Genomic DNA, 15,037 nt, shown 5'->3' with positions numbered 1-15,037 from the left:
ATTGCTGCCTCACTGCGCCGAGGCCCCAGGTTTGATCCCGCCTCTGGGTCACTGTCCGTGTGGAGTCTGCACATTCTCCCCATGTTTGCGTGGGTTTCACCTCCACAACCCAAAGATGTGCAGGGTAGGTGGATTGGCCACGCTAAATTGTCCCTTAATTGGAAAAAATTAATTGGGTGCTTTAAATTAAAAAAAATATATAAAAAACTATAAATGTCTATAACATAAGCAAAATTAAATCATAACATGCTAAAATAGTTTATCATTCATGCAGGTTCCAAGATTTTGCATAAAGAAATGCATTATTCCTTTTTAGGCAGACAATACTTAATGATCAGTACATTCAGAATCAGGAAAATAATCAACTAATTCTCCCACAGATTCATGGCACAGATATGGACAAGGTGCCTAAATTGTTTTTGGTTGCCCACACCTTCCTGCTCAGCCATATTGTGTCCTTATTAGTCAATAATCCCCAGGTAAAAGCATGATTAACGGAACAAACAATAAGAATAATATTTAGAGATGTTAGATGCTTTATTGTAGATAAATCGTCTTTCAAAACAACAATTAAGCTTCTGTTTGTAAAAGTGTCAAAACTGCATTTGATGTTATCAGCGACTTTCTTTATCACACAAAATAAAAGTCTTGTTTTTGAACTATGAAGGCATGACAAATAATATTCCTCATTGCTGGTGATTTCTGAAAGCGGAGAAACTAAAGGAGGTGTGGACCTGAGACACAAGTTATACATTTTCCATAGCATAATCTAAGTTTTAATAATGTTGAACTGCCAAGCAATGTTTAACAACATACCTGTATTGCAAACCAGGTTTAGCTCAGTTGGCTAGACAGCTGGATCGTGATGCAGAGCGAGGCCAGCAGCATGGGTTCAATTCCTGTAGCGGCTGAAGTTATTCATGAAAGCCCGCCTTCTCAACCTTGCCGCTTGCCCGAGGTGTGGCAATCCTCAGAGTAAATCACCACCAGTCAGCTCTTCCCCTCAAAGTGGAAAGCAGCCTATGGTCATCTGCGACTATGGCGACTTTACTTTTTACTTTTACCCACGTGTAACTCCAGGCCCATGGCAATGTGTGACTGTCTCAAAGGGAAAGCAGTCGATGCTCATCTGGGACTATGGCAACTTTACCTATTGCAAACCAGGCATAGTTGAGACAACACTGTATAAAACAAAAGTAGGGCAGCATGATGGTGCAGTGATTAGCACTGCTGCCTCACGGCGCCAAGAGCCTGGGTTCGATCCCAGCCCCAGGTCACTGTCCGTGTGGAGTTTGCACATTCTCCCTGTGTCTGCGTGGGTCTCAACCCCGCAACACAAAAAGATGTGCAGCGTAGGTGGATTGGCCATGCTAAATTGCCCCTTAATTGGAAAAAAAATCTTTGGTTCTCTAAATTTATTTTTTAAAAACCAAAAGTCTATAGGGAGGACAATTGTCTGTTAACTAAGTTACCTTTTCATAACAGAGTCCCTAGGGCAAGGTGGGCATGGAGGAATGTTGAATCCAGGATCATCCGTGCAGCCCATATCATTACTGTAAGGTATTCCAAAATAGTAGTCAAAGCCTGTAACAAACCAAAACAGAGTAGTCACCAAAGCTAACCTTGCCTTACAATACTTCAAAAGTGTTGATGTCTAGGCCTCTTTTATATTTCATTTGGTAATTTTGTATTGAATGCAAACTGATCAGGTATATCCTTGGATCAATGGAAAAAGGAAATTAATGTTCTAGGTCGATTACTTTATGTCACAGATTTCTCTTTCTTTTGTTTATTTCCCCATGGATAATGCCAGACCTACTGAGTGTTTCCAACAATTATTGTTTTCATTTCAGATTTCCAGCATCTGTCATATTTTGCATTGGTATCCTTGGATTGCTGTACTTGGCTTAATTAATGTTTGAGATCAAGTCGCTGCTGGAACAGATTTCTGATTTATTTATGTAACATTAACCTTATTTTCTCAGTAATTAGCAGATGCAAACTGTAAATGGGAAGGTTAATAGTAGAAGACTGAATAAGCACAAGTTCAAAAAGACTTTGAGCTGTAACTTCTGAGCTATCCAGCATTGAATTTGGGGAGATACACCGGGAAAGAAGTGCCGGGAATCCCCTTTGGAAATTCAAAGTTAAGGGTTTGCATGGCAATTGCCCAGAAATGCTCATTTCCTCTGGGTGGCTCCTTCTGAAAGGAGTATTGCTTATTGAACTCACAAAGCCAGTGCGATATTTAATGTTCCAGAATGATTGATTAGATAGTCAACTATTCTAAAAGTGGCATTACAGAAAGCAACGATAATTTATTTAAAATAAAACAGAGTGTTGGAAATGCTCAGCAGGTCTGTCAGCAACTGCGAAGAGAGAAACAGTTGATGATTATGATTTAATGCCCCAAAACAGAGTCCCGTTTTGGCCGCGCACAGCGGGGTTTTTCTCGGTGCCTGCAGCGCTGAGACTCTATCAAATGGAACTCCTTTTTTGGCCTCAACGAGGAATGCCCTGCCGAGGCCACACTTACCTCACTTCCTACACTGATGAGCTGAGCTTGTCAGTGCAGGAAGAGATCGAGGTGCCATTTTTGAATGTTGCTGATCTCTTGACCCCCCCACCCCAAATTACCTCTTAAGGTGGGTCCTTGAGCGACCCCCCCCCCCCCCCCTCCTCCCCACCCCACCTCTTAAGGGAAGGGACCCTCAGGCCAATCCCTGGAATGGGCAACCTGCCATCCAGTGCCCCTGCCAACCTGGCAGTGCCACCTGGGCCCTCTGGCAGAGGAAGTGGCATTTTTTGTTCAAATTTCTCTGAAGGGAAAAGTGCAATGAGATTATCAAATGTCTTAAATCATTGAAATGTGACTTGTGGTAACTGAATGTTAAAATAACAACTAGATTTCATATCGATAAAATGTCACAAGATTTTTCACAGAGGCATGATGAAAGTATTAGTGCCAAGCCAAATAGGATACATAAACGGCAAGGTGACCAAAGGGGAATATTAACCTAATCTGATCAGCAGGATACTGACAAGAATGGATCTGCTGCCTGTGCTACACTCCATACAATATTATTTTCTATTTATGTTAATTAGTTAGATTAAAATCATCCTGAAAAAAGTTGGACAAATAGGCAGGTTTTAAGAAGTTAGAGGAGAAAAGGGATATGGAGGGGTTGGTGTAGAATCTCATTCCCCTGTATACATAATACAGGCTCAGCATCGCCACCATTATTGTGGTGGTTATTTTCAAGTGTGGTCAATAGGCAGGGAAATGGGAAAATCTCAAGGCACATGGCCTTATCTTCCTGCTTAATTTAAGTGTGCTTCTCAAGCCTCCGGCAAGCAGATCAGTCATGATTGGTGCGCCATAGTGGCTAACACTGTTGCCTCAGTGACAGATAACCGGGTTCAATTCCAGCCTTAGGTGACTGTGTGGAGTTTGCACATTCTCCCCGTGTCTGCATGGGTTTCCTCCGGGCGCTCCAGTTTCCGCCCACAATCCAAAGATGCGCAGGTTAGTTAGTTTGGCTGAACTAAATTGCTTATTGTGAAGTTATTTCTTACCACGAAAATTAGGGTGGTAATAGCCATGATGTCCAAGATGCCATTTACCTGTGTACAAGAAATAAGTATACACAAAAATTTTATTTACAAATTACAAATCCAGTATTTTAACTATAACTACTGAAAAAACATTTTAGTTTTCAAAATATGTATTTTTCAAATATTTTTAGTGATTATTTCAAAATACATATGTATAAAAGCATTAATTAAAACAAAGTGCGGTGGGACACTTTTATGGTGAAATCCATGACAACATTTCCTACATTGGATTTGAGTTAATTAACCTCCATTGCATCTAGGGTTGGGGTGTAGGCATTTGGCTGTGATGTGCTGCTTCTGGGCCAGGGTGAGCCATAGGGTCATGGGCGCTCACTCACCCCACACTCTGTAGAGATGACGTTCTTCTTCTGGCTTGCCTTTCCAAAAGAAGGCTCTGCCATCTTTTTCTTTAAGCTGGTCTTCTCCTGCCAGTCGTGTCTCGCTCAGAGCGGCGATGTGAATGTTGTGGCGCCGGAGTTCCCGGGCTATGATGGCAGTGCAACCTTCAGGTCTGTTGCTGTTGTCCATAAGAGTCCTGACACTCCAGGTCCTGAAATTAATTTGAGTGGGTGGGGTGGGATTGAGGTAGAAGAATCCTGTGCATGGACACCACCACACAGTCCGAGCGGAGCGAGGCCTTGGCCCAGTGACAGGGAAATCTGAGATGACTAGAGACCAGGCCATGTAAGTGCTGTGTTTTGTGATCTTGTCTTGCAATAATTCTACAGAACTGCTGATGACTTTGCCAGAACAATGATGTATTAATGTGCACGTGGCAAATTACTTTAGACTCTCCTGGAACTACCCGACGTGTGCCTCTCCTCATGTACACCTTACCACCTTCTGCTGCTTGCTGGATGTTACCTGACTGATATCTGAAGCTACCTGCTGGTGGGAAGTCACACTGCTGAATGCATTTGAATACATCTAACATTATCTACAGGTATATCACCACAATAAGTACTCCAGCTAAAAAAGCAGATCAGAGGATGGGAATCCTGTAATGAGTAACACATCACTAGATTCCAAAAAGTTTACAATGCACAAGCCAGGAGTGTAATGGAGTACTCTCTATTTGCCTGGATGGATGTATATCCAAGAATACTCAAGAAGCTCAATATCATTCAGGTCATGCCAGGAGCACTATTCCAGGCCCCATTTTCAAATGGAATAAGAATAGATTTGCATTTCTAAAGCCGTGCATAGTATATAGTGTAAGCGCAAGGAGGTTATTTAAAAAAAAATTTTTTTTTTTTAAATTTTAAAATAATTTTTATTAAAGGTTTTCATAAAATATCGAGAACAAAATGAGAAAGAAAAAAGAACCCAACAGGGTTAAGTATAAAACACAATCTAAAAAAGCAACCCCCCAAACCCCTCCCACCCTGTATATAAATAATAAATTAACATTAACACCCTGACTTAACACAACAGGTGTATCCTCAGACCCTCCAGTGTAAATAACATAAACAAAAATAAAGTAAACCCACCCCCCCCCCCCCCCCCCCCCCGAGCTGCTACTGCCATTGACCAATGCCTATCGTTCTGCCAGAAAGTCTAAGAACGGTTGCCACCGCCTAAAGAACCCTTGTAACGACCCTCTCAAGGCGAATTTCACCCTCTCCAATTTAATGAACCCTGCCATATCGCTGATCCAGGATTTCACGCTTGGGGGCCTCGTATCTTTCCACTGAAGGAGAATCCTTCGCCGGGCTACCAGGGACGCAAAGGCCAGAATTCCGGCCTCTTTCGCCTCCTGCACTCCCGGCTCCTCTGCCACCCCAAATATTGCGAGCCCCCAGCCCGGTTTGACCCTGGATCCTACCACCCTCGACACCGTCCTCGCTACGCCCTTCCAAAATTCCTCCAGCGCTGGGCATGCCCAGAACATATGGGTGTGATTTGCTGGGCTCCCTGAGCACCTAACACACCTGTCCTCACCCCCAAAGAACCGGCTCATCCTTGTCCCGGTCATGTGTGCCCTGTGCAGCACCTTAAACAGTATGAGGCTGAGCCTCATGAACGGAGGAAGAATTCACCCTCCCTAGGGCATCTGCCCGCGTCCCCTCTTCGATCTCCTCTCCCAACTCCTCCTCCCACTTACCTTTCAACTCCACCACCGAGGCCTCCTCCTCCCCCTGCATCACCTGGTAAGTTTCCGAGATCTTCCCCCCCCCCCCCCCCCCCGAGGGCACCCTGTCCTGTACTGTATGTGGTAGTAGCTGCAGGAATTCCACCACCTGCCGTCTGGCAAACGCCCTTACCTGTAAGTACCTGAAGGTGTTCCTGGGGGGAGCCCGTACTTCTCCTCCAGCTCACCCAAGCTCGCAAACTTCCTATCCACAAACAGGTCCCCCAACTTTCGTATCACTGCCCTGTGCCACCCCGAAAACCCTCCACCTGTTCTTCCTGGGGCGAACCGGTGGTTCCCCCGTAATGGGGTCCACACCGAGGCCCCAACTTCCCCCCTATGCCGCCTCCACTGCCCCCAAATTTTGAGGGCCGCCACCACCACCGGGCTCGTGGTATACCTCATTGGAGGGAGCGACAGTGGTGCCGTTGCCAGCGCCCCCAGATTCGTACCCACACAGGACGCCGTCTCCAGCCTCTTCCATGCAGCCCCCTCCATCACCCACTTGCGCACCATCGTCGCATTGGCGGCCCAGTAGTACCCACAGAGGTTGGGCACCGCCAGCCCCCCCCCCATCTCTACTCCGCTCCAGGAACACCCTTCTCACCCTCGGAGTCCCTCGCGCCCACACAAACCCCATTATACACCTGTTAACCCACCTGAAAAAAGCCTTTGGGATAAACACGGGGAGGCACTGGAACAGGAACAAAAACCTTGGGAGCACTGTCATTTTGATTGACTGCACCCTACCCGCCAAGGACAGCGGCAACGCGTCCCACCTCTTGAACTCCTCCTCCATTTGCTCCACCAGCCTTGTAAAGTTAAGCCTATGCAGGGCCCCCCAGCTCCTGGCCACCTAGACCCCCAAATATCTGAAGCTCCTCTCCGCCCTTTTTAGTGGGAGCTCGCCAATCCCCCTCTCCTGGTCCCCTAGCTGAACTACGAACAACTCGCTCTTCCCCATATTGAGCTTGTACGCCGAAAAGTCCCCGAATTCCCGAAGCATCCTCTTTACCTCTGGCATTCCTCCCACTGGGTCCGCCACATACAGCAGCAGGTCGTCCGCATAAAGCGACACCCTATGCTCCTCCCCACCCCGCACCAACCCCCTCCAGTTCCTCAACTCTCAGTGCCATAGCCAGGGGTTCAATCGCCAGTGCGAAGAGCAGGGGGGACAGGGGACACCCCTGTCTCGTCCCTCGGTGCAACCGAAAGTACTCGGACCTCCTCCTATTTGTGGCCACTCGCCATCGGGACCTCATACAACAGCCTAACCCACCTGACTAACCCCTCCCCAAACCCGAACCTCTTCAGCACCTCCCACAGGTACCCCCACTCTACCCTATCGAAGGTTTTCTCAGCGTCCATCGCCATCACTATCTCCGCCTCCCCCTCCCTCGCCGGCATCATGATAACGTTCAAAAGCCTCCGCACATTCGCGTTCAACTGTCTCCCCTTCACAAACCCCGTCTGGCCTTCATGGATGATCTGCGGCACACAATCTTCAATCCTCGTGGCTAAGTCCTTCGCCAGCACCTTGGCATCTACATTTAGCAAGGAAATCGGTCTGTAAGACCCACATTGCAGGGGATCCTTGTCCCGCTTCAGGATCAAGATCAGTGCCCGGGACATCGTCGGGGGTAAAGCCCCCCCCTCCCTTGCCTCATTAAAGGTCCTAACTAACAGCGGGCCCAACAGGTCCATATATTTTTTATAGAACTCGACCGGGAAACCGTCCGGTCCCAGTGCCTTCCCCGCCTGCATGCTTCCTATCCCTTTGATCAGCTCCTCCAGCCCAATCGGGGCCGCCAGTCTCGCCACCAGTCCCTCTTCCACCTTTGGAAACTTCAATTGGTCCAGGAAAAGGCCCATCCTTCCCTCCTCCCATGGGGGCTCGGATCGGTACAATTCCTCGTAGAAGTCCCAGAAGACCCCATTGATGCCAACCCCACTCCGCACCACGCTCCCTCCCCTGTTCTTAACTCCCCCGATCTCCCTATCTCGAATTCGGCCTGGAGACTGCGCCTTTTCCTCAACAATCCTTCCTCAGGCTCTTCCGCATACCTCCTGTCTACCCTCACCATCTCCCACCAGCCTCTCCCTCTGCCCCCGCTCCCTCCGCTCCTTGTGGGTCCTAATGGAGATCAGCTCTCCCCTCACCACCGCCTTCAATGCCTCCCATACCATCCCCACTCGGACCTCCCCGTTGTCGTTGGTCTCCAAGTACCTCTCTATACTTTCTCGGACCCGCTCGCTCACCTCCTCGTCCGCCAACAGTCCCACCTCCAAACGCCACAGCGGGCGCTGGTCCCTCTCCTCCCCCATCTCCAAGTCCACTCAATGTGGGGCGTGGTCCGAAATGGCTATTGCCGAATACTCGGTATCCTCTACTCTCGCTATCAGTGCCCTACTCAAAATGAAAAAGTCGATTCGAGAATAAGCCTTATGGACATGTGAGAAGAATGAAAATTCCCTAGCCCCCGGCCTTGCAAATCTCCAAGGGTCCACCCCTCCCATTTGGTCCATAAATCCCCTCAACACTCTAGCCGCCGCCGGCTTCCTACCCGTCCTAGACCTGGAGTGATCCAGTGCCGGATCCAACACCGTATTAAAGTCTCCCCCCATTATCAGGCCCCCCACTTCCAAGTCTGGGATCCGACCCAACATACGCCGCATAAAACCCGCATCGTCCCAGTTCGGAGCATACACATTGACCAGTACCACCCTCTCTCCCTGCAACTTACCACTTACCATTATGTACCTACCGCCATTATCTGCCACAATGCTCGACGCCTCGAATGACACCTTCTTTCCCACCAAGATCGCCACCCCTCGATTTTTGGCATCTAGCCCCGAGTGAAACACCTGACCTACCCACCCTTTCCTGTCTTACCTGGTCTGCCACCTTCAGGTGTGTCTCCTGGAGCATAACCACATCCGCCTTGAGCCCCTTCAGGTGCGCGAACACGCCGGTCCGCTTAACCGGCCCATTCAGTCCCCTTACATTCCAGGTTATCAGCCGGATCAGGGGGCTACCCGCCCCCCTCCCCCGCCGACTAGCCATGACCCCTCCTCGGCCAGCCACGCGCCCGCACCCCACACCCGGCCCGTTCCCCACAGCGGCATACCCCCGTCTTGACCCCCCCCCCCACTCGCTCCAGCTCCTCCGTGACCTTAGCAGCAGCAACTCGATCCCCCCCCCCCCCGGACTAGGACCCATCCTAGCTGGTTTACTCCCCCCATTGCACTTCCGCAAGTCAGCTGACTCCTGCTGACCCCAGCCACTTCCGCCTCCCTTTGACTCCTCCCATTGTGTGGCACACCTTCCTCTCCCGCTCCCCATCCACAGGCTCACCCCCTCCCCCCTCCGTTCTAAGCGCGGGAAACAATCCTCGCTCCCCCCCCCCCCCCCCCCCCAGTTTTCGGCGCGGGAAAAAAGCCCGCGCTCTCCACCTACCAGGCCCCGCCACCAACCAATACAGTGCCAAACCCGCCCCATCCACCCTCCCCAACCCGAAAGAGAAAAGCACAGAGAAAAAGAAACCCAAACAATGCAAAGGCCCCCCCACCCCGAACCAAAAATAGGCATAACATATCCACCGCAGTCCCCAATCGCCCATCCCGACCCTCAGTCTGTGTCCAGCTTCTCGGCCTGAACAAAGGCCCACGCCTCCTCCGGAGACTCAAAATAATGGTGCCGATCCTTGTAGGTAACCCAGTCGCGCCGGCTGCAACATGCGAAACTTCACCCCCTTCCTGTCCAGCACCGCCTTTGTTCGATTGTACCTGGTTCTCCTCTTCGCCACCTCCACATTCCAGTCCTGATATATCTGAACCTCCGCGTTCTCCCACCTGCTGCTCCTCTCCTTCTTGGCCCATCTGATCACACACTCCCAATCGACGAACCGATGGAACCGCACCAGCACTGCCCGCGGAGGCTCGTTAGTCTTGGGCCTCCTCGCCAACACTCTATGGGCCCCTTCCAGCTCCAGGGGCCCCTGGAAGGGCCCCGCTCTCATCAGCAAGTTCAACATGGTGACCACATAGGCCCCCACATCCGGCCCCTCCAGTCCCTCCGGGAGGACCAGAATCCGCAGATTCTTCCGCCTCGACCGATTCTCCATCTCCTCGAACGGCTCCTGCCATTTCTTGTGGAGCGCCTCGTGCGCCTCCACCTTTACCGCCAGGCCTAAGATCTTGTCCTCATTGTCAGAGATCTTTTGTCGAGCCACTCGGATCGCCACCCCCTGGGCCGTCTGTGTCTCCAGCAGATTATCAAAAGAAGCCTGCATCGGCTCTAGCAGGTCCGTTTTAATCTCTCTGAGGCAGCGCTGGATACCCTCCTGTTGCTCCTCCGCCCACTGCCTCCACGCTGCCTGGTTTCCGCCCGCCGCCATTTTGTCCTTCTTCCCTTCCTTCTTCTGGTCCACCACCACCTTTTTTGTCGCCCCGCTCCTAGTTAAAGCCATATACTGACGGGGAGCTATTATTAACTCCTTCCCACACCAGGAAATGTCGAAAACGTGCCCTTGGGGGCCCTGAAAAGAGCCCAAAAGTCCATTTTTGCGGGAGCCACCGAATGTGCGACTTAGCTCTGCATAGCGGGCAGCAGGTGGGCAGCATGGTAGAATTGTAGATAGCACAATTGCTTCACAGCTCCAGGGTCCCAGGTTCGATGATTCTGGCTTGGGTCACTGTCTGTGCGGAGTCTGCACATCCTCCCCGTGTGTACGTGGGTTTCCTCCGGGTGCTCCGGTTTCCTCCCACAGTCCAAAGATGTGCAGGTTAGGTGGATTGGCCATGATAAATTGCCCTTAGTGTCCAAAATTGGCCTTAGTGTTGGGTGGGGTTACTGGGTTATGGGGATAGGGTGGAGGTGTTGACCTTGGGTAGGGTACTTTTCCGGGGGCCGGTGTAGACTCGATGGGCCGAATGGCCTCCTTCTGCACTGTAAATTCTATGATATAGCCGCAACCGGAAGTCTCGAGAGGGAATCCTTTTGGCAGTGTTCGCTTCACCAATCTGCCCCAAAAAGTCTATGGAAACGTCTGAAAAAGGTCTGAGAGTCCGTTCCAGACGGGAGCTGCCGAATGCGCGACCTACTCCTCCATGGCCGCCACCGGAAGCCTTGTCCCCGCTTCTTCAATGGCCTTGGTAGATCTTTCACAGTTGTTCCCTCTGCTGCTAGAATTCACCTTTAATAGAGGCCCTCAAGTCAGCTTGCAGCTTGCCCTTCCCCCGCCTGCATGCTGGAAGAGGCCCCTCTCTCCCCTGCAGTTACAGCCAAATCTTTTACTGTTTCTGCCGGGTCTGGTAACCAAAAGACATAACATTCCTGGAGGACACTGTCAGGGGAATGTTGCAGTCTTCTTCCCACACCGGAAAATGTCAAACAAATGCCGTGGGGGCCCTGTAAAAGAGCCTAAAAGTCCGTTCCAAGCGGAAGCTACCGAATATGCGACCTAGCTCTGCATAGCCGCACCCGGAAGTCCTCAGCGCAAGGAGGTTATGATGGAGCTGTAGAAAATGCTCGTTAGGCCGCAGCTGGAGGATTGTGCGTACTTCTGGTCATAGCACTATCGGAAGGATATGATTGCACTAGAAAGGTTGCAGATGAGAATTATCAGGATGTTGCCTGGCCTGGACCGTTTCAGCTATGAAGAGAAACTGGGACATGGAGGGGGGAAGGGGGAGAAGATAAACCAAGAAAGATGTATATAAATAAGAAACTATATAAATTGTAAATATCGGACACAAAAGCTTCACTCTGTAAAATTGAAAAATGCCAATAAAAACATTAAAGAAAACATTCTCCTCTCTCTGACTGTAATAGCCTTTGACAATCTTTTCCTTTTTACATACCTATAGAACCTACCTATACAGTCTGTTTTTATGTTTCTCGCTTGTTTACTCTCCTAATCTATTTTTCCTTTCTTCATCAGTTTCTTGTTCTTCCCTTGCTGAATTCTTAAAACACTCCCAATCCTCAGACCTCCTTTTTTTTTTTCCGGCAACGTTTCAAGCCTCTTCCTTTGCTCTAATACAATCTTTAACGTCTCTTGTTAGCCACGGTTAGATCATTTTTCCTTTGGGGTTTTTGCTAAGCTAATGGACAGAAAGGGAATATGCTTGCAACATAAATGTAAGTGACTGCTTGCATTATGCCTCCTTAAATTATTTATCACTTTTACATCTGAGACAGCACAAAAATCAGGGTGGCATTCCAAATCTAAGATAAAAACAAGTAACATTTGTCTCTTTCCCAATAATTTGGCTTTTTATCTGTAGTGATTATAGGTAAGATGTTATATCCTTTTGTGATGCCACTTGTAATTGTACAGAAGAACAGGGCAGTCATAACATGGCCAAGGGAATAAAAATAACTAAAACTATAAATACCAATTACTGCTGTAGAATAATTGGCCTCCTTTAGAACTTGTGCCAGTGTAGTTTCATTTAGCGGCAAGCCAGCAACTGAGCTTAGAGCAAAATTATGGGTAACACCATTCCGTAACCCCAGACGCCCTGTCAATAAAGAAGCCCGAGATGGGGAACAAGTAGAGGCAGCTGCATGGAAATCCTCAAATCTGGAATAACAAACAAGGAGCAAAACCTGAAGATTATTACACGCATGCTATCATACAGCAAGCTAGAAAACCAACTTGTATTTTTTTCTTGTTGATACTGCATGATTTTTTATAGTCGCGGTTACTTTCAGTTGAAATGTTAAAGGATCAGTCAGATATAAAGCAGTGGAATTATCATCCCTTTGATACAAAGAACCAGAGGTTGAGTTTGATACCCAAAGCTATACTCCATCTCACCGTAGCCCTGGAGAGTATCGAGAGCTCACGAGTGTTTGAATTTCTCAGCACTAACATGTCCCACTTGAGAACAGCATTCACAAAACCATGCATTGAAATTCACGTGAACAGATCTAAAATGGAATTAATTCCCAACAAAAACCCCAAACATTACAAGATATGCATAAGCGATCCACTGTTCAGTTACTCTCTGTCCTCCCCGCTGCAACATTAGTTTTTGCCAAATGTTTCCTTTCTGATTATACATTCTGTTGCAGTGATTTATCTGATAGAAGTAGAAATCACATTAAACATTTCAGCGATTGAAGAGCAACTGTGTAAACAGTCAAAAATTCTCCTTACCAAAGACAAGATAATACAAATTAGAGGTTACCTGATGTAAAGAGTTGAACATTAGCAAAAGAAAACGCAGGATCAAATGGCTGGAGTTTCTTTGCAAATGGTACAAATATTATTACCTCATTCCCTCCTTAGCCATCTTGTCCAAATTTGGTGTCTCCTTTGTCAATGGCCAGTTTGCACCAAGGTCACCCCATCCAATGTCATCAGCCAGGATTATGATGAAGTTTGGCTTTCCTGAATAGGTACCGACATGAACTGTATTGAAGTCAACGTTGTAATAAAGAAATCCACTGATGAGTGCCACAGTGAAGAAGGCCATCATTGAGAAAACTTCCATTTTCTTATAAATATGGTTCAAAGTGTCTCCTGGTATTTCCTAAACTTCTCCATTCTCAATCGCCTTGTTTTAACTGTAACAATGTCAATATTTGCAAAGTTAAATATCACAAAATTCAATCATATTTGTTTAAGCAAAATCTAAATCATTTTAAAATATAAATTTAGAGTACCCAATTATTTTTTTTCCCAATTAGAGGGCAATTTACCTACCCTGCACATCTTTGGATTGTGGGGTGAGACCCACGCAAAGACGGGGAGATGTGCAAACTCCACACAGACAGTGACCCGGGGCCGGGATCGAACCCAGGTCCTCACCGCCGTGAGGCAGCAGTGCTAACCGCTGCGCCACCTTGCCGCCCAATTAAAATTTCAACACAGAAGGTTTGTTCGGCCTGTTGTGCCAATGCTCACGCAACATCAAAGCTATTTAACTATAACACACATGTTACACTCTCTTTTAAGTGATTATCTAATTTTCTCTTAAATGGTGTAACTGATGGAAGGCACGGTGGCGCAGTGGTTAGCACTGCCGCCTCACGGCGTCGGGAACTCGTGTTTGTTCCCAACCCCGGGTCATTGTCCGTGTGGCATTGCACATTTTCCCATGTCTGCATGGGTCTCACCCCCACAACCCAAAAGGATGTGCAGGGTAGATGAATGACCATGCTAAATTGCCCCTTCAGAGGAAGGAAAGAATTGGGTACTCTAAATTAAGCTTTAAAAATGGTGTAACTGACTCAGTTTCAAAAACCATTCGTAGTAATGCATTCGATATCTGATAAACCTTTGTGAGAAATGTATTTCTTCTAGCCCCCTCACTTTAGCCATGATCTTTTTGCTCTTTAATCTTTCAAACCTTTTCATTCCCTCTCAGTTGTCTCTGTTCTAGTGGAGATAATCATATTGGCTGGAATTCCCCGGCTGGTCGTTGGGATTCTCTGGTCTCACAAGCAGCGTACCCCCGCCCGCGGGTTACCTGGTGGTGTGGGGTGGCTTCAATGGGAAATCTCATTGACAGCAGTGGGAAGAGAGAACCCCGCCAGTAAATGACACACTGCCTCCCACCACCGAAAACACGAGGCTAGGCGACCGGGGAAGGCAGCCCATTGTTTTTCAAATCTCTGATCTTAACTAAACCTTCTCACGCCTGGTAATTGTCGTGTTATTCACCCTGGGGTAACACGGACTGCAACACGATGCAGTTAAATGATCAAGCATACACCAAACGTAGGCGTTGGTTCAATAAGATTTATTGAACATCAGTAACGAAGCACTCAACTGCCTGTGGGTTGACTCTCTACTATTCTAAGTAAACTAACATTAACTATCTAGACCAGGCTAGATCTGATCCACGTGTAGAATGTGCTGAATGATTTGTATACCCTGACAGTCACTACAGTTGTCACCAGTGGAAAGAGGCAGAGTGCTCATGCCTCGTGCGTTTTATAGTTGGAAGCTCCCCCTCTGGTGTTCTGTCTGGTGATTGATCGTGTTCTGTTCTGTATGTTGATTGGCTAACCTGGGTGTCTGTCACTGCCTGCTTTTACCTCATGATGGTGCATGGGTGCATATTATGACATCCCCCTTTTAAAAAACGTTTGTCGGCTGCTTAGAGCATATACGACATATTTACAAAAGTAACTATATACAGCAATTGGTGAGTGAATGGATATGTACATGTAAGGTGCCTAACGTGCAGAAACATAACAGTATATATACAAAGGAACTATTTATAAGTCCAGTCGTTGGGGCTGTCATCGGATTCTTGTGGACCGCCTGAGAGGTG

At 48.1% G+C, this 15,037-nt stretch overlaps 2 protein-coding genes across 3 annotated transcripts in view; both read right to left on the bottom strand.

Annotated features, from left to right (window-relative positions):
• The window catches only part of arsg (arylsulfatase G), a 48,798-nt gene extending 35,549 nt beyond the window's left edge, over positions 1-13,249 (bottom strand). The window contains exons 1-4 of the mRNA XM_072483507.1: positions 13,029-13,249; positions 12,146-12,333; positions 3,577-3,624; positions 1,473-1,584 (exon numbers count right to left, since the gene is read on the bottom strand). Coding sequence (XP_072339608.1) covers positions 1,473-1,584; positions 3,577-3,624; positions 12,146-12,333; positions 13,029-13,249 — 569 coding nt within the window. The remainder of the gene's footprint in view (positions 1-1,472; positions 1,585-3,576; positions 3,625-12,145; positions 12,334-13,028) is intronic.
• The window catches only part of LOC140395569 (archaemetzincin-2), a 213,487-nt gene continuing 211,612 nt past the window's right edge, over positions 13,163-15,037 (bottom strand). The window contains exon 8 of one of the 2 annotated variants that reach the window (XM_072483511.1): positions 13,163-13,322. Coding sequence is in view for 1 of the 2 variants with exons in the window: in XM_072483513.1 (XP_072339614.1) it covers positions 13,305-13,322 (18 nt within the window). In the remaining variant the exon portion in view is untranslated. The remainder of the gene's footprint in view (positions 13,323-15,037) is intronic. The other variant, XM_072483513.1, reaches the window with a different exon arrangement.

This window comes from Scyliorhinus torazame, chromosome 18 (assembly GCF_047496885.1).
Source record: "Scyliorhinus torazame isolate Kashiwa2021f chromosome 18, sScyTor2.1, whole genome shotgun sequence".
Classification (NCBI taxonomy): Eukaryota; Metazoa; Chordata; class Chondrichthyes; order Carcharhiniformes; family Scyliorhinidae; genus Scyliorhinus; species Scyliorhinus torazame.
This window is presented reverse-complemented; position numbering and strand designations above follow the sequence as displayed.